The 26,717-nt window shown below is 38.1% G+C and overlaps 1 protein-coding gene across 1 annotated transcript in view; it reads left to right on the plus strand.

Moving 5' to 3' along the window:
* The window catches only part of LOC120501657 (macrophage mannose receptor 1-like), a 31,721-nt gene extending 5,312 nt beyond the window's left edge, over positions 1 to 26,409 (plus strand). Inside the window, exons 5-30 of the mRNA XM_039708224.1 lie at positions 33 to 149; positions 389 to 532; positions 1,883 to 2,065; positions 2,256 to 2,410; positions 3,208 to 3,321; positions 4,021 to 4,136; positions 5,080 to 5,228; positions 5,654 to 5,856; positions 6,228 to 6,349; positions 7,098 to 7,185; positions 7,868 to 8,012; positions 8,476 to 8,511; positions 8,600 to 8,769; positions 9,643 to 9,710; positions 11,362 to 11,462; positions 12,674 to 12,816; positions 13,759 to 13,873; positions 14,960 to 15,108; positions 16,617 to 16,719; positions 17,547 to 17,779; positions 19,237 to 19,402; positions 20,395 to 20,547; positions 20,797 to 20,913; positions 22,337 to 22,504; positions 24,419 to 24,460; positions 24,862 to 26,409. Coding sequence (XP_039564158.1) covers positions 33 to 149; positions 389 to 532; positions 1,883 to 2,065; positions 2,256 to 2,410; positions 3,208 to 3,321; positions 4,021 to 4,136; positions 5,080 to 5,228; positions 5,654 to 5,856; positions 6,228 to 6,349; positions 7,098 to 7,185; positions 7,868 to 8,012; positions 8,476 to 8,511; positions 8,600 to 8,769; positions 9,643 to 9,710; positions 11,362 to 11,462; positions 12,674 to 12,816; positions 13,759 to 13,873; positions 14,960 to 15,108; positions 16,617 to 16,719; positions 17,547 to 17,779; positions 19,237 to 19,402; positions 20,395 to 20,547; positions 20,797 to 20,913; positions 22,337 to 22,504; positions 24,419 to 24,460; positions 24,862 to 25,100 — 3,539 coding nt within the window. The 3' untranslated portion in view covers positions 25,101 to 26,409. The remainder of the gene's footprint in view (positions 1 to 32; positions 150 to 388; positions 533 to 1,882; positions 2,066 to 2,255; positions 2,411 to 3,207; positions 3,322 to 4,020; positions 4,137 to 5,079; positions 5,229 to 5,653; positions 5,857 to 6,227; positions 6,350 to 7,097; positions 7,186 to 7,867; positions 8,013 to 8,475; positions 8,512 to 8,599; positions 8,770 to 9,642; positions 9,711 to 11,361; positions 11,463 to 12,673; positions 12,817 to 13,758; positions 13,874 to 14,959; positions 15,109 to 16,616; positions 16,720 to 17,546; positions 17,780 to 19,236; positions 19,403 to 20,394; positions 20,548 to 20,796; positions 20,914 to 22,336; positions 22,505 to 24,418; positions 24,461 to 24,861) is intronic.
* Positions 26,410 to 26,717: the final 308 nt, after the last annotated feature.

The following is a 26,717-nucleotide window of genomic DNA, read 5'->3' on the forward strand; positions in this document are numbered from 1 at the left end:
TGGCATTTAAAACCTGACTTTTGGCCATTTAGGGCTCACTAGTGACCTGGGCATCAATGCAAAGCTCTGGATCGGTCTCTATGATGCACTTGACAGTGGCTGGAAGTGGGCTGGGGGAAGCCCTTTCAGATACCTCAACTGGGCTCCAGGTAAGTGCACTTTTCTTAAATTATGATCAATATCTGGGTCAAAATTTCCTCCTCTTCTCTCTCCTTCTCTCCTGTTCCCACCACAGTGATGCTCCCTTGTCACACCTCTTGGGATTTATCACTCTAAAGAATAATACCCCTGTGGCTTTGCAGCTGCAAAGGTCATGCACACCCCCTCCTGTGAAGAGGTGAAAAGTTTCACTGTTAACAGAGGGATTCTGTTGCTTTTTTTTTTAAAGGAAATCCCTCTGTGGAATCTGGAAAAATATGTGGGACCTTCCAAGGTAGGAATGGCAAATGGGAAAACCAGCTGTGTGATCGGAAACTGGGATATATCTGCCAAAAGAGAAACACCTCCCTGGATTCTTTCACCATCGCCTCAGGTATGCTGGTCAAAAGCTAAGGCTGCTTTTACAATCAGTGAAATGTTGTGAGGATGTCATACATGAAAAGGCAACATATTGTCAAAACACATTGCTTACACTTGTTGACCTGGGTCAAATACTGAGAAGACTTTAATTTTCTGGCTCATTTTAAAGATGATGTCTAAATGCTGTTCATCATTTGGAAAAGAGCCCAGGGTAAAGAAGAAGGCAGGATTAGGTGTTTAGCCATGTTATCCAGACCATGAAATACTGATAAATATCCTCTGATCTGATATACACTCTAAACCTATGCCCTGCTAAAAGATCTGAGCCAGAGTTCATGCTCCCCTGCTCTCTGTGACCCTTTTTGTTCTATTCTGAAAGGAAAAAATCAGACTACGCATCTGGAACCTTTCCCCTGTTGAGCTCTCTTTTTACTTGAGGCAGATTAGGTCTATTACAGATTAGCTATGTAAAGAAAAAGGCGTGCAGTTGCTTAACTGGGAATTCCCAGCACATAACTAACTTCACAGCACCTCACTCTCCTAATCTATATGAGTATCTGAGATCATACAGCTCAGGGGAGCATGCATGTCCTGTACTTTCTGGCTGTATCCAGGCAGCTCACTTGAACAGGTTTCTGACCCTGCTAACCTTCAAACTATGTTTGGATGTTGCTCAGGGGAATGTAATTTGCCCAGGTCCAAACCATGACCAGGGAGAATCAGACAAAGCAATTGACCAGACACCAATTCTGGGCACACATCCTCCCCTCTTCAGTTTGCTCTGTAGGTGCAGAGCATGGCAACTTTACAAGCAATGGAAGATGGGCTGGCCATACTGAATTCATACCAAGAAAGCAGTGTTGAACAAAGTGTGTGGCATTTCTGTGCAGCTGGAATGCCTGGTATAACATTTCTGGTATAACATGGTTGTGTTTGGACATGGATATGACTTGGGCTGTGTAGGAGCTCCAACTCGCTCCTGAGCACCTGCTGTTTTCAGAAAAAAAAAGCTACAAAATTCACCAAGATAGAGTCCATGAGTAGGAAAAGAGTCCCTTTTCTGTAGGACCTGGCTGTTCCCAGAGCCTCACTGAGAGGGATTTGATGTGGACTTGTGCCCTGCACATTTGCATGCCAAATTACTCAGTATTTACTTAATCCTGTAAAACAATTTTTTGGGAGCTCCAAGCACAAATAGGAAGGAAAAAATATGTTTTTAATCTTTGTACCCTCAGACGTTGGTTTCTCTCCTCTTTCAGTATGTGTTCCAACATTTCAAATTCATATCGGCACAGGTAGCTTTCTTTTTGATGTAAATAAAACACTGAAAAAGAACTTCTCATTAATAATATCAATTTTTTAGGTGATTCAAAGCATTTTAAATGCCCCAGGGAATGGGTGGCCTATGCAGGTCATTGCTACAGAATTTATAGAACTCCAAAAATATGGAAAGAAGCACAGTCTTCCTGCAGAAAAGAGGATGGAGAGCTGGCGAGCATTCATAATATTGAAGAGTACAGTTTTACAGTGTCACAGCTCGGGTACAGTGAGTATTCCTGAAGATCACTTTCTTTTTTTTTTTTAATCTGGGATTATGCTCTTGCTATTATTCATTTAATCATTATAATCATGGTCTTATTTTTTTTTTTTTAAGTTCTTCAGTCAAAAGTGGGTGTGAGATGTAATTACTCCATTCTATGATATATCCATACCTACAATTAACTTTGTGTTCCCAGAGCCAGATGATGAACTCTGGATTGGTCTAAATGACTTCAGGATTCAAATGTACTTTGAATGGAGTGATGGCACACCTGTGACTTATACCAAATGGAACCATGGACAGCCAACCCACACTTGGAATAAGGCAGATTGCATCCTTATGAAGGGACAGGTAAAAATCCTTTCCCCCTCTTTCATGCTTTCTTCTGTCTTTTTGCCTCCTAAATGAAAACATTCATGATGAAAAAAAAAACCCAAAACCACAAACTTATGAACTTGCTTTAATTTAGGATATTTTACTGTCGAGAGATACTCAAGACCAGATCTAGGAAGCTGTGTGATGCACCAGAAGCACTGCACTGCATGGAGACTTTGTCTTCTCTGAGACAATTCCCATCTGAAATTGGTTGAAATCACTTATCACCCACATGGAACATGACTGATCATAGACAAATAGATTATTGGAGCACAGACATTCTCATTTTTTTTTCCCTAAAACTACTAAAATATATGAGTTTTAGAGTTACTTTGGAGGCACGAACCAAGATTTTATTTTGTTTTCTACTCATTATTAAAAAAAAAAAAGTGTAATTCTGTGGAAAAAGACTTACAGAAGTCATTTTTTCATATTTTATGTTTGGTTTATCAAGAAACTCCTTGCCATAGTCATCTGGTTATATGACCATAATAGATGTTATGCTGGTGAGAATAGAGAAGAACCTAATGTTTCTTTCCTGCTCTCATCAGTCCCTGAATCTTTAATAGATACCTTCTCACACCTCTGAGGAAATGTATCCCTTACTCTATGCATTTGTGAGTTTTGGAGGAAAAAACAAGGCAAGAAAGAGAGCTGAAACAGTCTCAGCCATAGGAAGACTGAAGGGTTCTTTCTGAGGATGGATATTCTCGTTGGACCTGAACTGTCTCTAGCTTTCAATTCTCTTTATGATTTCTTTTTACAATACTTAGGATGGATCCTGGGCTGACAGTGCTTGTGAAATGAAATTTGGCTATGTCTGTAAAAGGAAACCCTTGGCTGAAGAAGCAGGGGAGGCTGAAATTACTTACCCAGGCTGCCAGAAAGTAAGTGTAAAACAAAAGCAGTAAAAGGTGATTGCATATTACTTTCACTCCCATGATAATAACTATAACGGAGGTAAATTATTTTGACTATTCTTGGTGCAGCCTAGAAAACTATTTCATATGTATTGATACTTCTTAGACCAATAGGAAAACTTTTGCTTTATTTAACTGAAATGGAGATTGACTTATTTTTTTATTCCCTTACAAGTGTATTTCACTCAGCTCTCTCCTACTGTGGAACTGATCACTGCACCCATAAAAGCCACTCTCTGCAGAGCAATCTTTTCAGGGTGTAATACACATGTCAAGGGTTGCATGCCTCCTCAGTTCTATCAGTCTGCCACAGGAATCAGGAATATTGGAGCTGGCTGTTTTGCAGATTGTAAACTCTTGTAACAGCTGCTTATGCACTGAGGAGGCAGAGGAAGCTTTACACAGGGAACTGCAAGGTGGTTGTGGCTACCAGCCCCAAGGCATAACCACAGCTCACTGTTTGCAAAGACCCCTGGTGTGTCCTGTATCAAGGGATAAGACATGGAGTTATGGTCACAAAAGCGATGTTTGGTTAACCTCTTGGTTCCTTTCTTGGCCTTTGGGATCAGCTTAGACTTGGGGTGTGGTACTAGTGTGGCATTTGGAAGTGCACAAAGCCATGCAATCTGACAGCCTCTCTGCACATCTCTGCTTCTACACTGACAGGGCTGGATAAAGCATGGCTTTTACTGTTACTCCTTGGTGCAGTTGCCAACAACATTTTCAGATGCAAAAAAAGTTTGTGAAGAAAACAAAGGTTACCTGGCTACTGTAAGAGACAGGTATGGAAACATAACTCTTGTCCTCATGTATATAACAATGATGGAAGTGTTAAACAGAAATTTCTTCTTACTTAGCAGTTATTCATAATGTCTATCTAGTGTGATACCACTCTTTCCAGGAAAATTTAAGGTAGAGCTGATGAAGTATTGCATAATACATCAGGGGCTTTTAGGTCATCAATACAATTATTCAGGCTATTGTTACTACACATTTACACTGTTGTCGCCTCTGGAAATTAAAAAATTGGGTCACCTGCACAACAGCTCCAGATTGGCAGATTGCTTTAAAACTTATTGAACTAAATAAACATGAAACTATTTATTTCTCTTGGATTCAAGCTTTTCAGCCTTTTTTTTTTTATTCTTTGCAACAGCCAGATCTGGAAGAATTTTAGAATAAAAGTAGATTTTTTTCCCCCCACAGTTTTAAAACTTATTGAACTAAAAATAAATACATAAACATGGAACTATTTATTTCTCTTGGATTCAAGCCTTTCAGCCTTTTTTTTTTTTATTCTTTGTACCAGCCAGATCTGGAAGAATTTTAGAATTTTTTTCCCCCCACAGTTACAAGATTTAAAGATCTAGAAGCTCTTACTGAGCTTTATCATAAAGCTCAGTAAATCACTGTAGTTCTTATTAATACAGAATGAGAAATATATAGACATTACCTTAAGTATAGTTTGGCTTGTGTTCATTGCACAGTTAAAAGGTGAATAGAATCATCCTAAATTCTAGATATAATTTACTTGGGCAAAATATAAGGGAAAAATTATTTTGTATGATAATTACAACTATAGAAGTAAGATAATTACCCTTGCTTCATTTTGTACATATTGACAAATCACCTTATATTTACCAGATTTGCTACCATTAACTGTATGAAGAAATGAACAAATTCTGATAAAATGTGATAAAATAGTTTGGTCCTTACTCTTTGCAGATATGAACAAGCTTTTCTGACCTCCATAATTGGATTCAAACCAGAAAAATACTTCTGGGTTGGTCTTTCAGATGTGGAAGAACAGGGGACATTCAAGTGGGCTAGTGGAGATCCTGTCACCTTCACTCACTGGAATGTGGGAATGCCTGGTAAGTGCCATTGGGCCATTGAGTTCCTGCTCTGGGGAATGACAAGATGAGGGTTTGAAAGCTAAAAAGTGGTTTAGAAACTCTCTGGCATAAAGCAGCAAAAAGGGTAATGCTGCTTTCTATTTGTGCTAAAGGGATTGATCGGAGATTGTGGCAACTCCTTCTAGAAGACCACTTGGGACTGCACGTGTCTGTGGGTGTCACTAGGTTTTTGTCATTTGATGGCATTTTTAAGTAACTCCTAGCATAACATAAAAGAAACTTACATTACAAAAATATTTTAATGATTTAATAGGAAGGCATATGAGCTATTGTGAGCCACTGGTGTCTAAACACAGCAGGAACAGGTTACTCTTAAAAAAACTGCAGATATTTTGAGAAGATGTAGTCATCAATAAGATTTAACAACTTTATGTTTTATGAAGGAGAGGAGACAGGCTGCGTGGCCATGGCAACAGGACGTTCAGCTGGATTATGGGATGTTTTGAACTGTGAAGAGACCAACACATTTCTCTGCAAGCAGCTGGTGGAGGGAGTCACCCCCCCTCCGCCTCCTCCAACAACATCCCCTGTCCTGTTTTGCCCAGAGGGTTGGCAGTCTGTTTCTCAGAGCAGCTTCTGCTTCAAAGTAGGTGTTTCAATTCTGAATGCAAATGTTTGCCATTTAAATAAGAATATATTTTGTTCATGCATGGGAGGTGGATTTTACCCTGCCTATTTGACAGACAGACTGTGATAACATGCCCAGCAGAGATAACGTTTCCCAAGTGGAAAATGTTGGAAAAATCTGTATGTGTATGAACTGAAGTTTGGAGCCACAGGAACTCTGAGATGACAGGAAAAGCAATAATCAAATTTGATAGACAACCACAGGTTGAACAATTACATAGTCGGGAATAGAATGAGACCAGAAGATCAGAAGCAAGATAGAAGTCCATATTTGTGTTTTTCAAATATCTGTAATATCCAATACAGTATTTAATTGCCCGCTTTCTATAGATTTTTCAGGGAGGAAGGGAAAAAATGCAAACATGGTTTGAAGCAAGAGATTTTTGTAGAACTATTGGAGGAGATCTTGCATGTATCCACAGTGAAGAAGAACAAAACCTGATAGCTAGACTGTAAGTATCTGCAAAGTCCATCATTTAAATAGAAAAAGAAAAATTTTAAAAATGCTTGTCTGAAAGACATAAAGGATTTCTGATGATCAATTTCTACTTTACAAAGATGGTGTAAAAATGGGAGAAAAAATGGGCAAAAAGAGGTGCGCAAAAGGTTTTCTTGACATGCCTCTGGGAAGATGGTGCCCTGCACTAAAGTTGCCTGAACATAAACAAAATTGAGAGAAGTATCATCAAAATTGGTTTTAATTGAAATTAATTCAAAGAGATAAAACAGATCTTCTTGCCTTATTTGTAGCTGATCAGTAGATAAAATACTCTTGATTAAAAGAATGTTTTGCGCTGGTTTCCTAGATTAAGTAAGGGGGAAAATTGGAAGACTAAGAAAAATCTGACCATATTGATATGCTTGTATAAATGTTTAAATCAAGTCCATGAGTGCTGGCAGGTCTGAATTTGAATGCTTAAGCTACTTAGTGGAACCAAGACCTTTACATATATTTTCTTTTAACTCAGTTTTTCTGGACCTATGGCATTTGTGATCTTTCCCATAAAATTTTGTGTTTCACTGTTTCCTGGCACATGTAGTCCCAGGCTGGTTTTCCCCACATGACAATTGAATGATTACTTTATATGATTGTCTCAAATTATACCTAGAGTATCAAGTGTGTTGACAATAATGTAATGCTATGCATTCCACTTCTCTGTTTCATGCTGTGTCTCATTCTCTTTATTTGTAATCATTCAGAGACAGAGGTTATATTCACTATTCTTACTGGATGGGTTTAAGTGCCTTGGACTCTGATAGTGGATTTACATGGAGTGATGGCTCACCAGTGAGTAAATAATTTGTTATTCCAGCTTTTTGACTCTTTTTTTTTTAGTCTCTCTTGGCAGAAAGCTCTTATATCTCCTATATAAAATGCAAGTAACCTTAAGTCTTTAGTACCTGATTCCTTTGTAGGAATTAGTCTTAAATCTTCTAATAGTTCATAGTTATAGACAAAAATACAGCATTTACAGTAATAAAAGATGATGTAGTCTAGCTCCTGTTTCAAGCAAGTCTGATTGTGCTAATCTCTAAATTCCCATTTGTAATTTGCTGCAATAAATATTTTTGTACACCTACACCAGCTTGGCTTTGCTGCCCTCATTGTCTTAAGTAGATCAGGATCTGCCAGGCCCAAGGCATATGGCAGCACCAATGGATTGTCTTGGGTTGGAACATCTGAGCAGGACAAACAACCCAGAAATCAGAAAACATGTTCCTTTTTAGAGCTTGACAGGAGAACATCATCTCTCCTGGTAACAAATGGGGCAAGAGTTTCCTGGTTTACTAACATGGCTTATAAACACACAGATGAATTGTTATTCTACTCAAGTGTCATGCACTTCTCCTTAAAAGGTCTGGCATTAAAGAACAAGATGAACCATGAAATCAAATAAAGTACATTCTTTAGCAGAATGATTGTTTTCTTTTAAAAGGAAACTAGTAACAAAGTCGTGTTTTCACTACAGGTAAATTTTGAAAAATGGTCACATGGAGAACCAAATAATTATGATGGGAATGAAAAATGTGGTGTGTTTACTGGCTATCTCAACATGAACTGGAATGATTTATTTTGTGAACACATGCTGGACTTTGTTTGCCAGATTAAAAAAGGTAAGATAACTTTCTCTCTTTAGCAAATTTTAGAGGTAAATAAGAACCTTCTTCCCAGGTCAGATCACACTATCTGCATGTATTAGAGACAGCTATGCCATCCATCACAATAAAATAGTTTATACCTATAATTTCAGTAAAGGCAGTTGAAAACTATTAATTAATCCATGAAATACACAGGCAGGTTTGGAAGGTATATATAGTATGTTGGGGAAGAGAAACACAACAGCCTAAAGATGAGCATTTTCTGTAAGGTTAACTTACAATGAGCTCTAACATGCTACTTGCTGAATGTAGCCCTTGTTTTTTCAGATACTCTGAGAAATTCTGTGACTAAAATAAGCTTAATATACTGAGTAACCCTTAAGATTATTATTTGTAATTAAAATGCTAACTACTGTGTAAATATAATTGAGAGACAGCTGAGAAACATAATATACTCAAATATTGATTTATATTGCAGGAACCTCACCGAAACCAGAGCCTAATTCCACATTCAGTAAGTCTTGTGCTTCCAATGAAATAAAATTAATGAACATGTAATGAGGTTAATTTCTATTACAGGTAATTAATGTTTTCATTTGCAGGTTATGAATACGTTGTTGGTGAGGATGACTGGATCATATACAAACACAAGGAATACTACTTCAGCAAAGAAGCAATGTCTATGGAAAGAGCCAGAGGCTTTTGCAAGAAGAATGGTGGTGACCTTGTTGTCATTGAGAATGAAACTGAAAAAAATTTTCTTTGGAAATATGTAAGAAACATGCTTGTTTGAAAAGTGCACCATTTTCTGTGAACTGAGGCACATTTTTTCAACTGGTTTGTGAAATATTAGAAAGTGGCCCCCATCATAAAAAAGAAAAAAATCACTTCCACTTTTCATCCTTTCATTGACTTATCTACTTAAAAGCTTTATTTTAATCATTATTTTAATAACTTGCTATACATAGAAAAATTCTCAGCTTCCTTTCAGGAATGCTCTCAGGGTGCAACTTTCAAAGACTTTGCTCTGTTTAGCTGAAAGCTGCAATTACTAATTATGTTTTTTTCAACTCATTCTTTTCACAGAATTCAATAAAAGCTTTTTGTCAAAGTAGATCTCATATTTGCAGCAAAGGTTTAAGTTAGGATATTGTCTTATAGGAAAAGAATGCCCTGGTGATGAGATACTGTTTTGGAATCAAATAAAATAAAATTTTATTACATTCTTTCCTCCACATGATCAAGGACAAACCCCCACAATTAACTGGCAGGCTTTCAGCAAATTCTCACTATGTTTTCCTAAAACTCTCAATAATATTGTTACAAGCCTGCCTAAGAGGTCATTCTTGCCTTCTTAACATAGTTTTTTCCTCCATTTTTTTTCGGATAATTTGCAATTTTTTGGTTGTTGTTTTTGTTTTTGTGTTAGTTTTTTATTTTTTTTTCTTTCCCCTAGTTATATACTGAAAATTGGAGGAAAATTATGCATTTTTGCAGTTTGGGCGCGTAATTCCAGCAACTCCCTGCACATTACACACTATGCAATTAACCAACAGAAACTACAGCATTTCTGGAACTTTTTTTTTATTTTACTTGAAATCTGTTTTATTACAGTGAAGTAAATTTGTTTGTTTGTTTATTTTAGATTTTCTACAAAGACTGGGGGAACAACTTCTACATTGGCTTAAGTGTGAGCCTTGACAGGACTTTCCGGTAAGTAAAAACAAATTAATTTTGTCAGACTCGTAATGTATTGACATTTGACATGGTTGGCTCTAGGAGATAGTTGAAATTCCATGAGTGACACAACCTGTAGACAGGTTTATCTCCGCACACAGTTTTGAAATGGAATTCTTCTCTTCAGCAACGCACTTCTCCCATCATATTTCTACTATCTATTTCTACCTCTTTTGGTTCTTTATTCTGCTTTTGTGTTCTAAGGCTGATGGATCACAGTAAGTCAGCCATCATCATCTTTTCTTTGTTAGATGAAAGGAAAATGTGGTTGGAGGTCTCCAACATATTCCAGACAGTACTTGTATTACTTAATGTTGAAATGATCAAAGAAAAAGAACCCTGGAAACCTGCAGTGAGGCACCAAAGGGGTTTTTAGAGGTGAAATATCAGTCCTGGAGAGCCCTTGTCTGGTTTTCCAGATGGTTGTACTCTCAGAGTTCAGGGCATGGCAGTTGCAGGTGACATGGAGTTGTTACTCTTCTACACATGTTTTTGGAAACAAAGTGCCCTGGAATTATCTTATATGTCCCCTGGAACCTTGGATGTGTTGCAGACATCTCCTGCGACATTCTTCTCTCCCGCTGCATCTTTTTCTAGTACATAATTTTGGGATTCAAAGCTTGGTCAGATGAGTCTCAGCCTCTTCATTTTAGTCTTTCTTCTGTTGTCACAGGTTGCTCTGTTGGCCACAAACCACAGAGACTCTGTAGTCTCAGCTCATGGAGATTCTGCTTTCTACATCACATTCACTGCTCAGATGGTCGTTGTTTTTCCAGTCCTCCCTTGTTCCCTCACTAGTCTCATTCTCTTCCCTTTTGGATGAAGGTGCCACTATTTGCTTTGTATTCTTTCTCCTTGTTAATTATGTACTGCTTTTTCTAATTTGACTCAGGAGGTTTGCAAGCAGCTAGGCATCCTGATGAATTCCTAATTTGTAATTTACTTTCAAAAACATGCATGTACTTACTCTGTCTCCAAAATTGGAAAAACATTGGATTGTCCTAGAGGTGTTATTGTCTGAAGATTGTCAGTGTTGTCTGATTCATCACTTGACTTCCAGCACACTGAGACCTTTTCACTTTTTTCTTGGCTACTTTTTGAAAATAAATTTGTGAATCACCAAGCTAGGAAACGATTGATACATAATTGGAGAAAAATAGCAAATAGGAAAATAACATTAAAGATTTCCTATGCTTAAATGGTTCAAAGAGGTTCCCAGTGTATGGTTCAAGACCCTTTCTTACCCTACAAGATCTTATATTATTGCTTTTGACCCAGGAAATTGCTAGAATAAGCTCAAGTGTCTGTTTCTGTGCCCCAGAGAAATCTAGGTCCAGTCCTAGACTGGTGCATTTCCAGCACACATCAATGTTCTGAGACCAAGTAAGGTTGGGACCACCAATAAAGATGATTTGTTCAGATCTGGTCTGAGTCAGCATTACAGTTGACATGAAAATATTTTTCACTAATTCCAAGTGGAAGGTCTTGGTTTCCTTTTAACAGAGAAAAACGTGTTTGTAAGCTATGATACGTGAAACTTAAAATACAAAACTCAAATGTATCCTTTGCAAAGAAATATTAACTTATTCAACTTAGAATTATAATTCCCTCAAATTACTTCTTTCAGGTGGATGGATGGAACATCAGTGAACTATGTTGCCTGGGCTCCAAACGAACCCAATTTTGCAAATAATGATGAAAACTGTGTGGTCATGTATACCCATACAGGTGGGTGCTGTAACAAGATTCAATCTGCAGAATGTGCCTTGGACCTGGAGGGTTGTGTGGGAAAGGCTGGATGGGTTAACATACTGAACAGGCTGATGCTTCATAATGTTCAAAAAGCAAAGGAAAATAAATTCCAATCTCTTATTTATGTACTTTAAAAAATTGATCTCTATGTAGCTAACACATTGTAAGAAAATTGCTAAGTGAAAAAATAAATGAGGTCAGCATCAGACAATTGGCAGACAGTCAGTATTTTTTCTCCTCTAACCTCTGTCCATTTAATGCCCGCCTCCCCAGGATATTAGCTATCTGCTTTCATTTCTGCAGTTCCTAAAAACTGAGGGTTTGGCCATGGCTTGGATTATTATTAAGCAATGTTATACAATATTTAAATTAAAAGAAAATATTCTTTAATATCCATTAATACAGAGAACTGGAAGCAATTGTGTTTATACTAGCCAAGAACTTAGTCTTTTTTTTGGACCACTAAATCTCTTCTACTTTTAAACATTTCTGATCTCAAGATCTATAGCTGAGGTGATCTTCCTAGGCTCTCTTAGAGGTGAATGGAAGGATATGGACGCTTTTGGGGAGTAAATATTATGTCCTGTTTTGGAAACCTTGATGAGTCATGTTCTTAACTTCTCTGAATTAAAATGACAATGCATCCATTAAACATTAGGTATGAAAAATTCTGCTGTAGGTGGTTACCTGTAATTGCAGCTAATGAAATGAATGTCATTTTCTTATTCATTCCTGATCTGTAAAATGGGGATGATTATGTTAATGTTATCCTCTTAAATCACACTCCAATAGGCAGAAAAGACAGCAGAAAACTCTAGGACTGTGAGAAGCTCAGGTAGGAAGGTACCCAGAACTGGATGCCTTATATAGACAGAGTGACTCCAGAGATTTTACAGACCTGAGAGGTTTAAGCATTTGAACTAAAACTCCCTTTTGTCAGTGCAATGATTTAGAAATATTGAAATATCTCTATTTCTAGACAAATTATTTATATCCTAAATTTTGCTGGAAACATGAATATTTTGAAGAAACAGACATACAATAACTTACTGCTCCTGGGCGAGAGAAATACAAATGCTGTAACCAGTTTTACTTCCTACAATAGATTTTCTTTAAGAAAGGACACTTTTTATTTCAGTCTTGATTGCATTTTGTTTTGTTTTTTTCTAATTCTAATTTTCTTCCAGGCACGTGGAATGATATCAACTGTGGCAGTGTTGAGTTGTTCATCTGTGAAAGGCTTAACAACACTGTTCGTCCGACTGTTGCTCCCACTTCACCACCGCCACAGGGTGGGTGTATGGAAGACTGGCTCCTCTTTGATAACAAGGTGAAGTATGAAATGTCAATATACTGTATTGTTGAAAGAGCAGAATGAAAAAAACCTTTGAATCAGTGTTTCAATTGTGGTAGGGTTTTTAGTTATCACAAATTTGGTTGAGTAAAAATATTTCAGTTTGATAGAGATCCTTTGTTTGAGATCCAGTGGTTGTTGTCTTTCTTTTCCTTCTCTCTCTCAGTCCTGAGGAAAAATCGCAAACTTAGTGTCTTCTATTTGTTGGTGCTCTCTCAACCTAAAATCTCTCTCTTCCTCACCTCCTGGAAGAGGATCTTCAAACTCTCTTCCCTTAACTCTTCCCTCAGTGTTTATATACCACCTCTGCCCACCTTCTATTTTCCTCAATTATTCCACAAATTAACTGATGAACTTTTCAGTTGCATGCTTTAGGTAGCACATTTGGGTTGCTTGACTCTGACAAAGCTGTATAATGACTAAAACCTCATAAGATCATATTACAAGAAATTATAAATTCATGGCTTTCTTTACAATGTCAGAATAATTTCCTTTCTGTGATTTTCTTGTGAGAACCAGATACTGTTTGAAAAATAGGGCAACAGAAGAGGAGATATTTTGCTTCAATAACATATCCTTTTTTGTATTCTGAGGTCTTCTTAAACATTCCTCTCACAGTCACATCTCAGAATTATGCTCAGAAGGTTTAATGCAATTTACACCTTTCTGCTGAGATCAATAGACTGGCATATCCCTTATTTTAAATATATGCCAAAATATTGGGCTTTATTCTCATTTTCTAGTACAGGTCTTCTCTGTCATTTAAACCTAAAGACAAGCTAGAAAGTACTGTTAAAATAGCAAACCTCCCCTTTTACATAAAATATCCAGTTTATTTTGTTTGTTACAAACAGAGATGTTTTCCTCAGAAATTAAAATAGCATCTAGATTCAGATTTGGCACACTTTTCTTTTTCAGTGTTTTAAAGTCTTTGGCTTTGACGAAAATGATACATTGACATGGCATGCTGCACGAAACAACTGCATTGATCTTGGAGGAAATCTGGTTACTATATCCAAAAAGGAAGAGCAAGGTATAAAGTACCAATATTTTGACAATAATGGCACACCATGTTATTTCTGAAAAAAAGATTTAAAAATATGTTAGGTCTTCTGCCATATATGCAATTATTTATTCCATATCAATACAAATTTATGCTGAATGAGGAATTGCACCTTTGGAAAAATGCTGATCCTTGAGGTGACATCCATCTCTGGTCAATCTATGATTCTATGCCAAAATGGCACACAAAAGGAGTAATATCCAAACCCAAATCACTGGGCACCGGCTGCTGAGCCAGATGCTGTGGATGCCAGTGGAGGACACATTCTCAGGCAGCAGAAGGCTCCAGTGCTGGAGTCCCAGCTTCCCCCTGTTCCCCTTGTTCTGCTGGACCTCAGCACCTGCTGGTTTTGCTGCTGAGCATGTTGCAAATGTTTTAAGAGACCTCATGTTTGCTTGGGAGATGTGCTGCCTCAGGTCCTGAGGGATGAACATGGACCATCTCCTACCTCACTCCATCAGTGTTAGTGGTTTAAATTTATTTTTTGTAGCAGAGGAAGCAGATTATTTCAGTGACAAATCAGTTTTGGTAGGAACTAAGGAGAGCAGTATCTGGTATTCCACAAATTCATACAAGCTTGGTTCATAGGTACTTGGTTACTAAATCAGGTTTATTTTGTGTTAGGCATGTTTAGAAATTAAGTTATTAAGTCAGGATAAAAAAAGAATTAACCAAAGAAGAAAAGGGAATGCACACTTGGTGCACTCAATTTCTATGTGCCAAGTCTTAGTGTATTCATGTTAATTTCTGTAATTTATTAGGACATATCCCATGCTTCCTCAGATGATGAACAACATAGAAAATGTACAAATAAATTCCTGTTTCATTAAGAATTTGCCCATCCTTGAATTTGTGTACACTTTTTTCCAATTTTAACTTCAGATGACTGATGTTTAATATCCATTAATATTTACAAATTTTATTTTTGTCATGAGATTGGCACCTTATTATAAAGAGAAAACTCATATCCTGGTTTCAGGCACTCCAAAGTCTGTGGCACTGGGGAAGAGTGCATTCCGTTTCCTTCCTTATACAATTTTTCTTTTTTCCTTTCAGCTTTCCTTATGTCCCTCTTAAAAAATGCTGCAACGGATGCTTGGATTGGACTGAACGACATAAATCAGGAGCACACATACTTGTGGACAGATGGAAGCCCAGTAGACTACACAAATTGGGCAAAAGGTTCCCGAAGTTATTATAGTATGGTAAGCATCAATTTCTGTTTGTCACTTGAACATTACAACTTGGTAGATGAACAAAACGTATGTAACTACTACTGTATTTCTGTCTTTTCCATTATGAAGATTTTTGTTGTCTCATTGCTTTTTAAAAGCAGAGTATCCATGTGGGAGGTGTATCTACACACTTTTTTTCAGCTTCTGTATTTGGTTCTCTATGAGTTCACACAGAGGTTTGGAAGAATATGCAAAACTCAGATGTGAGCAATTTCCCTCACTTTACCATGACTCATCAGGATATTCAAATTAACCTTAGCATAAACTATATCATTTTGGGATGCAGTGAGTGTTATTTAGATTTGATGAAAATACTCAGATAATTACACGCATTGACATTTCTTGGCACTGAGCCTGTCAAGGTAAATGCATTAAATGAAATACTCAAAAGAGGGAGTCTGAGTCTTCCTTTCTAATTTTTATGCTCCCCATATCTTCATATTGAAAAAACCTTTCTCTGTGCTTTGAAACTTCTGGGATCTCTGTACTTTTCGTGCGTAATTGTAAGATAAAACTTAGTGTTACTCAGTAATTGTGAAATGGTCAAAGTAGAGTACCGCCCAATAGAATTGTTTCTACACCCCTGTGCTAGCTCTACCAAGTTTCTCTTTTTTCATTAAGGGTATTGTTTCACATTCAGTTAAAATGTAAAAAAGTTCTTTGAGCTACAGCTACCATCAGGCTAGAGCTGGGTTTTGGAATCTCCAGGGCTTTCCCATCTCACACAGGCCTATGCTTTCTGCAGAAGGCTGTGACCATTCCCCTCCAGAAATCACTGCACATACAGCTTCTGTCTCCTGCAGACAAGCCCTGGGCTAGTGCCAGAAGGGGGTTTGGAGGCAGCATAGGGTTATACTGAGGCAAGGTGGGACAGCTACTGCCTCCCCCTGCAGGAGGCCAAGCCACATCTTCTCATGCTGTGGGAGGAAATGAGGAAGGCAAAGGGTCCAAAGAGCAGCAGGAAGGGTGTGGGAGTTTCTCCAACAAAAGGTTGTTTCTGGCAAACTACCTCTACATTACTACACTGTGGTGACCACTTTGCTTCCTAGTCCTGAACTGGGGCACAAGGAGGAATTCAGCTCTCCAGGTAAGCTTCAGTGCTGAGGAGCAATTCCCCACAACTTGCTGGAAAACAGCAGCAGACCTGTGGGGCAGAGCTAGCACACACATGGGAGCTTGCACACAGGCACACACATCCAGGGCCATGCACAGAGCTGTGTACGTCCAGGCAGCCCCAGACACATCCTCCTGCCTCTGTGCTGTGCCTTGCAACTCCCTCTATCATCCAAGGGCAGACCTTCCTGGGGCTGAGTTGCAAAGGCTTATTGCCACACAATGTACCTGACCATTGGTTGTATGAGTTTTATGAACTTCATATTATTCCTCTGTATGTGATGCATGAGTCAGTGTATCCAGAAGAAGTAGGAATGCTTCCTATTTATCCACAGTTTTTTCTTTTAATCTCACTTGTCTTGTAGGATGATTGTGTCTTTTTGATGAAGAACCCTATTGAACAGGCAGGGAAATGGAAAGATGAAGGGTGTAAAGCAAGCAAAAGTTATATCTGCCAAAAAAATTCTGGTGAGTTTTCTTTCACCACTTTCTAGTAGACCTGATTTATTGTGGTAATTTCAAACTGGTGCTAAAAGCGACTTTCCTGTAATTCTGCCCTAACCTAACTGAAATTAATGACAGTATCACATGCATTATGGACCATTTTAAAAAGATGATCCACACATTTTATTTCTTTGGAGAAAATATCTTAATTTTTTCTATTTCAAAAACTAGAACAGTAAATAACAGCAACAACAAAAAATAGATCAAAAATATGTATCATCAGTTAGTTTACTATTTTTAGCAATTAAAGGTGGTTGAGTGAATTGTCTTTGCATCTTCAAAACTGGAATTTTTAATGGTATATTAAAAACACTGCAAGTTCTTTATTTTTTTTAAACTGCCCTGCATAATTTCCTTTACATTCTTTCTCAGACCATTTCAGCAGCAGCAGTCACATCCCTCTGCTTGCTCATGGTGTGTTTATCATACCCTCTTCCTTGTCAGAAATACAACGAATGCCAATATGTAATGAAAAATTTGAAGAAATTGTTTCCTTTAATGTTCTGCATTGGTACAATATGATTTAGGTAGGTCTGGTGCTTACAAGGTGTATTTCTGGGCATGACACAGATACTTATGCTGAAAGGTAATTCTGACAAGTATTAGAAAATTTTGTCACAGTACATGAAAATGTGGATTTCATCATTGCAGGGATTTTTTGACATATCTTAATTTGTTATTGCAGTTTCTCATCATTACATGACAATTCCAGTACATTAGATTGTGTCTCAGTGTTATAAGTCTGAGCCAATATAAAGTTAGATTTTCGGTTGTTCTTTTGCTTGTTACAGACCCCAAACTGCTGCACTCCCAACCCACAGTTCCGGTGTTTGGCTTTAACAATTATGGTGATGACCGCTACGAAGTCATCAACTACAAAATGAGCTGGGAAAAAGCAGAGAAGAACTGCAGGGACCAGTCTGCAGAACTGGCCAGCATCCTGGATCCTTATGCTGAATCTTTCCTGTGGCTACAAATATTAAAGCACGGAGAGCCTGTATGGATTGGCCTTAACAGCAACATGGTGAGTTGAGCCCAATTGCTTGTGACAGTCACAGCATTACCTTAGATAAACTATTGGTCAAATCCATAGATGTGTGACAGGAATCAAAATCTTGCAAGGGCTCCTGATTTCCCTCCACTTGAAGGGATTTACACATCTAAATGTTTGCCCATAGTGTAAACAAGAACTGCCAGAGCCCACACTTCAAAGACCACCAAGGATGTAGCTGCAGCCCTGAGTGGCTTCAGTGGTAAAAGCAGCAATGAAGCTCTCACTTCCTCCTCCATGGTCTACCACATGTAGCGGAGCAGTGCTGTTTCTAAAGGCACACTGTGGAGAACACCAAAGAAAAAAATGGGTTAAAATAGTTCTTTCTTTGTGAGTTTAAGTTTTTGTTTCAAGTCACAGCCCAGCAGTACAAGATCTCGTGCTGGGCAATAGAGGAAAAAGCAGGGCTCTGGCAATGGGGACTCCTTGGGCTGGCTGTTGGAGCTGAAGCTGGTGCCTTGTGTAAAACTGACAGCAAACTCAGCTAAGAGTGGAGAGGTCTGAAATGGCAAGCATCAACAGAGGCATGTAAAAAAGAACATGGACAAATAAAATGTAGCTGTATATTTTTGGAATTGAAGCTGGGCAGAAATCAAGTGGAGGGAGGCAGAACAAGAGCTTGGTGGGACACAGGTCTGAGCTAGGGCACAGGTGCTGAGGTGAGAGGAACTGCAGCTGCATCTCAGTGAGAGCACTGGGAAACTGGGATTAGCCAGGAATCTGGAATGAAACATGGCCAAGGGTCTCAAAGCAGACAGGAAAGGAAATGGCACAAAGAACAGGATGGGAGGAAGGATCTAGGCTGCACAGGATGGGAGAGCAGAAGCCATGTGTGACTAATGTCAATTATCCTCTGCAAACACTGGTGAAATCCACTGATAAAATACATGCTTAGATCATCTCTGGTAGCTGGCCCATGCAAGACTCACAAACTTACCACAAGCACAGTTAATACGGGTAGCAGAGTTCTGTGGTCCAACCCCAAAGAATGCCTCATCAGTTTTCTCTCTCCAGTGAAACCTTGGATTTTCCTCTTTGCTTTCTAAATACCTAGAGAAGCCTTTGTTAAAGGAATAGCTTCTCTGCAATCTTTACTTGATCTGTGTGCATATGTGGACTCATTTGATGAAATCTTCATCTGTATATTCACATTTATTACCTCAAGACCCTTTGCCCACTTAGGGCATGAGATGAATGGTGTGAATTAAATAATGTAGGCTGCATGCTGAACATCTGTAGGACCACTGCCCTACCTGCTGTGGAGAGTGGGAGTATGGACCAGTTCTTACATATTCATTACACAATCTTGTGCAAGAAACCATGATTCTATTTTTTTTCCCTAACTTTTTGCATGCATTCATGTGTGATCTTAATGTTCTTCCAATCTAATTCTTGTATGTGACATAATTATAATTGTGATTTGCTTTTAGACTGGTGGCCAATACGTGTGGTCAGATAGAAGGAGGAGCAGGTATCTTAACTGGGGCAGTGGAGAACCAAATAAAAACAAAGCCTGTGTCTATTTAGATTTGGATGGTTTTTGGAAGACAGCATCATGCAATGAAACATTTATATCACTCTGTAAGCAATCCAATGGTAAGTTCTGAATTGGACAAATGTTATTTGGGAGGTTGGAATTTGAGTTAATGTTTTTATTATTTGAATTTTAGTTTTTATATGCAAAAGTTGTGATAGACAGCGTATGCCTTGTGATGAACTCTTACATTTTTAAGGAGTAGATCCAATCTGATCCAGTCTGTCTTGTGTGATTTCCAGACACTTAACTTCACAGGCCAGTCAACACATGCACATCATAAAAACAGCTGCAATATTTCATGCCACATGCCATAGTGGTTTTTTGCATCCGTATTTATCAAGAGCTACAGAATCAATCAATTTTAACCTAACTATAAATATATTAATGATATACTTTCACACTTAAAGTATCTTTTGAAATATTGTGAGTTAAGAAACTTCTGTCAGTGTAGGAGGCAAATCAATTAGTTTGTTTCTTCTGCCCAAATACTTTAGTGCTCAAACATTTCATGCAATTTTCAAACATGTTGCAAATTATATACAAAATTCATAATTTTTGCACCGTAATTCACAGCAAATTTTATATTAATTTAAGCTCTGTTTTGGCTTTTATCTGGTGATGTAATAGGCTATAAATTCTGCTTTTACATTGATTAGGATGCATGATGTACAAGGGCAGGTACAGACAACTTCTCTGACTTTTCTAGAAACTGGCTAGACACAAGTCACAGAGTTGTGGTGTTGAGATCCCTTATGTATGCTGACTCATTCCTCATTCTGTTTCACAAATTTTAGATAAAAATTGCAGTGTTGAAGACAATTGCACTTAGACTGGTGTAAGGCTCCTTTAGCAGACTGGAGAACCAACTCCAGCCAGGATCATTTATTACTAGTTTGTCAAGCTTAATTCAATACTTTGTAATGAGTTAAGTCTATGGGGTATTCCTTTTCCTGGAATAATTGTCACATTTGTAGGTCTGATGTGTGATTCAGGAGTACATATTTCCCTTAGGTTTTAAAACTCCACTAAAACCTGTGTGTCTTCTTAATAGAGTTAATCCCCAGTGAGCCACCTCAGCTTCCTGGGAAGTGTCCCGAACCAAAGCGTGGTAGATCTTGGATTCCCTTCCGTGGGCACTGTTACTATGTTCACACCACTTCTGAGGAAAGTTGGCCTGATGCTTCCATGATGTGCATTCAAATGGGTAAGTGCCCTTTTTTAATTAGGATATTTTACAGGTTGTTTGTGTGTTTGGCTTTTTAATCCAGAGCCAAATTATAATACTTAATGTGTGTATCGATTATATGCTACACCTAATTTAAATTTATTATCAAGCAGTTTTACTATATGGCAATGATGATCATGGAGCATGTAATGAATTTTTACTGAGATAATTAATTTATAATGAAAAATCTCACTGAAATTGTATGTAATCTTTAATTGATATTTTTAGGTGCCTCTCTGGTTTCCATAGAAGATTCGGCTGAAATGAATTTTCTCTTACTTTACTTGTCTCCACTTGCAAGTGACTTCAGAAAGTTTTGGATAGGATTGTTCAAAAATATTGATGGTAATTATTTCACAGTGTATACTGAGATGAAAATAGATACTAAGTAAACAGAGTGAATACTGAATACTACTAACACACTAATTAATAGTACAAATATGCTAAATATTTAATAAATAATCAGTGAAAAAACCTTATAAACATTCAATAGCTTTTCTGCATATATATTAAAAACATAAACCACCAAGAGGTCTATGCTTTCTGTATCATTGTTGCAATTAGAGTATATTTTTCTGTAAAAGGTTTTAGCTTAGCATTGCAGTAGTTGACTAAAAATGTTTCCTATTGCCTATTGCTTCAAATTACTTAACATTTAGCCACTGTAGTATTTTAAGCAAAATGTTGTCATCATTATATGTTGTGTTAAATTAAATTTAAATTTATTTCTAGACAACACAGGGCATAGCATCTCATATGAGCTGCCTAGGAAAAAATTATTAATCTAAATTTCAATGCTTTTTTCTGTAAATTTTTGGTGGAACTTTTCATTTTTATCCAAATATATTTAATGCGGTTCTTTTGTTTTTTGGGAGCTTTTTAAAACTGTTGTAACTGCAAATTTGATACTGTATTCTATATGATCATAATTCTGAATCCAGTTTTTCTTGGCAGACTTTGAGGGTAAACCTCCAGACTGAGTCTAGACTGGGCTCCAGCTTCTGCTCAAGTCTGTGTCTGTCACCAGCAGGAATGGTGTGCCAGGCTGAGCTGTTCTAGCTGAAAATGAGCACTATAAAAGCAGGGACTTGCTCCTGACCTGTCCCCTACAGTGGCACAGTGCAGGGGCAGGAGGGAGGTGCAGCTGCAGGGGAGGGACGGAGGAAATGCCACCGAGGCAGCTGGATACACCAGGATATGCTGCCACAAAAGCACACACAGAGGGAGGGAAGACGGCTATTATTCCTACTTGATGGGAGATGCTTGTCAGTCAGCAGATGAGATGATTAAAGAGTGACCTAATTTAATTTGCAAAGATAATTAATTAATCCAGCTGTAATAAAATAGTCATTCACTGATCTTGAATATACACACAAAGAAAATCTCCTGAGCATTCTGTACGCTGGCACTGCTGATACTGGCTGGTACGGGTGCTCTGCTTTTCTTAAGGTCTCCAGGCACAGCCCTGGGTGCAGGCTTCAGCTAAAGGTCCCTGGGAAGCTGGACAGGTCTTCCTTACATCAGTGACAGCGATGAACACTAATAAAGTTAACTTTGTGAGCATTTGCATTTGGTACACTTCCCCCTGAAAAGTTCTGGCTGTTAAAAGAATGAGGAATAAGTTCCCTAGAGTGAGAAATAGGTGCTCTGTGATACCACTTCAATCAACTAAAAAAAACCCAGATCTGATCTGATATGTCATTGTGACCAGTAGACTAGAAGTTATGCTCTACTTCATTCACTCACTAGGTAATACGTTTGATTTTAGGAGAATGGATATGGATGGACAGAAGTGCGGTAGAATATGTCAACTGGGAGAAAGGAGAGCCTACAGTACTTTTTGATGAACACTGTGTTGACATGGATGTCTCAAGCGGAACCTGGAGGACATATTACTGCTCTGTTGACCAGAATTTTATTTGCAAAATCCCCAAAAGTAAGTTCTGAATTTCTGTGCTTTGGGTGATTATCAAAGTAGTGGTTGATACACATCAGGTCATCAGCATTTAGGCACTGGTACACTTCATGCATTGATGCTGATGCATGTGCATCTGAATCAAAGCCAAGAGTAAATGTTGGAGAATAATCTGAGTCACTGTTCCCTCCCCTCAGTTTAAAGGCATAGATTTCTGGGCATTTACTGGGCCCTGGGGTAGGGAAGGACATATCATCTGTTGATAATTCAGAGAAGATTCATGGATATTATGGTTAGAGTGCAAGGAGCAGTAGATGATGAACAGGAGATTAAACTGGAGAGTGCTGAGAAGAAAGGCAGATTCTCTCCCCATGGGTAAGCTGAGGGGAAGCAGTGCAAAGTCACTGAGCTCTTGCAGAGAGAAAGTAGGTGCTGCTGGTGGGGACAGTACCACCACGGGTGAAGCAGCTGGGATTTGCTGGATGAGCAAGAAGAAAGCATCAGAGGGTGGGCAATGGGGCCCAATTCATTTCTCTGCTGGCAGGGGCACAGTGAGACATGTCAGGACAACCAAACAGCATGGTGTGCTTCATTTGTAATGGTTACTTGTGGCCCTGTGATGTTTTAGATGACAGCTGATGAGAAATCTGATGAAATGTCACAGGTTGGAGTGAGTCCTGCTTGTGTGCGCAGCAGTACTGCATAAAACATGAAGGACATAAATCTGCACACATGCAGCTGTTGTGGGCCAATGTATGTGCACAGACCTAGCTGTGTTTGCACACATCAGCTGGGAGACAGTTTGAATAGGTCACATTTGCTGCTGGCAAACAGACCAACCACACAAATGTAATTGATGTAGTAGGGACCAATTCTGCCTGTGGATCTTGGTGGGTTGGCAATGGAGTCATCCATGAATGTTTTAGGGTCCAGTCAGTCAGTCCAGCAAGCAATTAACTCCCTCCAGCAATGGAGGGAGGAAAAGGAGTCTGCCTAAAAATACAGCTGAAGTGATAAGTACAACTGTGCTTTTCATTTTTGGAAGCATAAAATATAGAATTCTTTGTGTGTGAAGTGTGTGTTAAGCTTTATACTGTGGAAGAGTAAAAACTTTGAACACAATCTACCTTACATAAAAAGTGTTCAAAGCAATGGTGAGATGACGACAGTTAGTATTGAGGTTTTCTTCTTTTACAAATGTTTTTAGCAAGTATATTTCATGGATTCAGCATAATTTCTAAAAGTAAATTTTTATATATTTTTCATGTGCACATACTTTGTTCAGCTCTGGGGCTCCCAGCACAAGAAAAACTCAACTAGGTTACTTTTAAACCATTTGAAATAACCTACTTTTAAAATAGCCTGCTCAGCTTGGTTCAGAGAAGGACATTCTGAGATAATCTGAGGGCTGGAGCATCTCCCATATAAGCACAGGCTGGGAGAGCTGGGGCTGTTTAGTCTGGAGTAGAGAAGAGTCCAGGAACACCTTATAGAACTTTCTAGTTCCTAATGGGGGTCCAAAAGAGGACTGGAGAGAGACTTCTTTCAAGGACATGTAGTGACAAGACAAGGGACTTTAAAATAAAATAATGAGTGTGTTTAGCTTATATATTAGGAGGAAATTCTTTAATATGAAGGTGGTGAGCAGCTGGGACAGGGTGTCCAGAGAAGTTGTGGGTACTCAGCCCTGGAAATGTTCAAGGCCAGGTTGAGTAGGAGCTTGTGAGAAACTTGGTCTCTGGAAGGTGTGCCTGTCTAAGGCAAGGGGGTTGGAACTCAATGATCTTTAAAGCTCTTTCCAACCCAAACCATTCTATGATTCTATAATTATTTAAAATTTGTTATGAACACAAAGTAAAATTTATGTATGCAGTATTTATTTCATTGAACTGTTATTTTCAAACTGAATAATATATATATTTTTTAATTTTGAAGTTGCTGAAGTTGAGCCAACCCATGATTCACCTGTCAATAATGGTAAGTTGGTTTCTTTTAAGCCAAAAAAAAAGAAATTTCAATAGGTTTATAAATATTAATTATTTACAGGTGGAATTTCCCCCAGAAATTTTAATTTAATTACCCATTTAATTGTCAGGATTATTATTTTTTAAATCTGTTTAAAATGAGAGCACTTCTCTCAAATTGGATGACTTCTTTTTTTTTCCTTACAAGTTGTATATGTAGTACAGCATAATGTTCCTTAGAACAGATTGAGCCAAATTTTGCATTATTTAGCTGGAACATGCATCAATTTTAACTGCTATTATGACTGTTCAGTACTTTTGTTTTAACTCAGTTTCTTGCTTAGAGAGATATTTGTTGTATGCCACAGCAGTCTCTGGGCATTTGTAACAATTGTTCTGTTTTGTCTTCTACAGCATCAAGAAATGAAGCTGCTGCTTCATCTTCAAGTGGTTTGGGTGGGATGATTTTTGTACTTGTCTTCCTTCTGCTATCTGGCACTGGCCTCACCTTGTATTGTTTCTATAAAAGAAGACGTGATCGACAGATGTTTACAGCTGGGTTTGACAATGCCATATACCGTGGTGACCTGGGAACTCATGAATCAAATTGTCTTGTGACCAATATTGAAGAAAATGAGCAGGCAACAATTTAATAGGCTGGGTAATCTTGGGCTTGATTTTGAAAAGAATTAAAGTGTTGGCATGCAAGAATTCTTAAGGAAAGAAATTTTCTCCTGTGGAAATTCTATTTAATTTTGCATGGAGTGCTTTTTGCTTTCTCTACTAGCAGGGACAAGCAAACTTGCAAGGCACATACAGACATCTGCTCACAAACTTTAGTACCTGGGATGGTTGTTGAGCTTTCACATGGTCCTGGAGCTATTTGTGTCAGCCAACACTCAGGCAGGTCCAGCTGCCGTACATATCCAGCATTGTCTTTAGGCACAAGACCTGTTTTCACCATATTCAGTTGTGAGAATATGCTCCTTAGCATATTCCCAAAAGTATATCCAGACCTGTAGGTACCATGAAAGTGTCCTGTTGACGTCCAGCACAGACTGGCAGAATTGCACAGGCTGGACAGGATGTCCAAGCTCACCAGGTGCAGATCCCTGTTTGAAGCAAGACCAGGTCCTAGCTTCAGCCAGGCAACCTGCTCCAGTGCTGTGGGTCCAGGTCTTCTCTTTGCTACTGAGGTACCACAGAAACTCTTTGTGTTGCCCATAATATCAGAATTAACATAACTTCCTCCTCTGTTTATGATTGATGAAAAGCAAAGTGTAAATTGTATTTCTTCTGCTGTAATTCTGTAACATATGCATTGAAAGATCAACTGTGATGAGAGGTGGGAGTGTATTGTGAATATAGTGGTTTATCATAAACAGTCAAGTAGGGATATCAAAGGATGCTGCAAAAGGACGGGAAGGAAAGAGAAATTATATTTAATTCACACCTGAACATTGACATAAAAAGTATTCTTGATATCTCCAATGCCAGTGTAGATTTCATAATTTTTTAGGCCAATTTGTCAAAGCCTAATGAAACTTACCTTTAGAATGTCTTTTCTAATTTCTAACCAAATTCTCCCCGTCCAAGTCTGTTTTAAACTTTTGAGTCTCATTCTAGACTTCCATCATGATGGAGCTGATGACATTGGATCATATACTGGTCTACTGGCATATTCTCAGGCTTCATAAATCTTAAATAGGCTCACATACAGGTGTTTTTAATTTTTACTTTCCAAGTGTCTTTTATGCCAAATGCAAACAACCATATGGCTCAAAGCTCTTAGTGCAGTGGATGTCCTTATTTAATTTGATACTTTTTGATATTTTAATCTTCTGACATGTTTTAATTGTGTTTAAGTTAAAATATTTTGTGTGTGTATGAAAAACATGTAAATAAGTTTTTATTCTGCATTTGTTCACTAAATGGGAATTAAAAGGCTGATTCTAAGTAAAAGTGTGTATCTCTTCTTAAACAGAACAATTAATCATAACAGAAAAAGAGAAAGGAGGGATGGGGCCTTTAATTTTTATACACAAATGAGCATCCACTTTTCCTAGTCTAGCATGCTCTTAAATGCTGCATACCAATCTGTGAAATTATGTCTCACTGCTTCTTTATCTGCAATATTTGAAGGGTTTACTTGTCTAATGAAAGTGTTGCAATTTAAGAGTACTTGTGTGCCGGTCTGAACTAGTAGTTTCTGAGACAGATATTGATAGCTCTTTCATATCTCCTCTCAATATATGCTGATAGCAACACTA

Source organism: Passer montanus, unplaced genomic scaffold (genome assembly GCF_014805655.1).
Source record: "Passer montanus isolate IOZ18808 unplaced genomic scaffold, ASM1480565v1 scaffold10, whole genome shotgun sequence".
Classification (NCBI taxonomy): domain Eukaryota; kingdom Metazoa; phylum Chordata; class Aves; order Passeriformes; family Passeridae; genus Passer; species Passer montanus.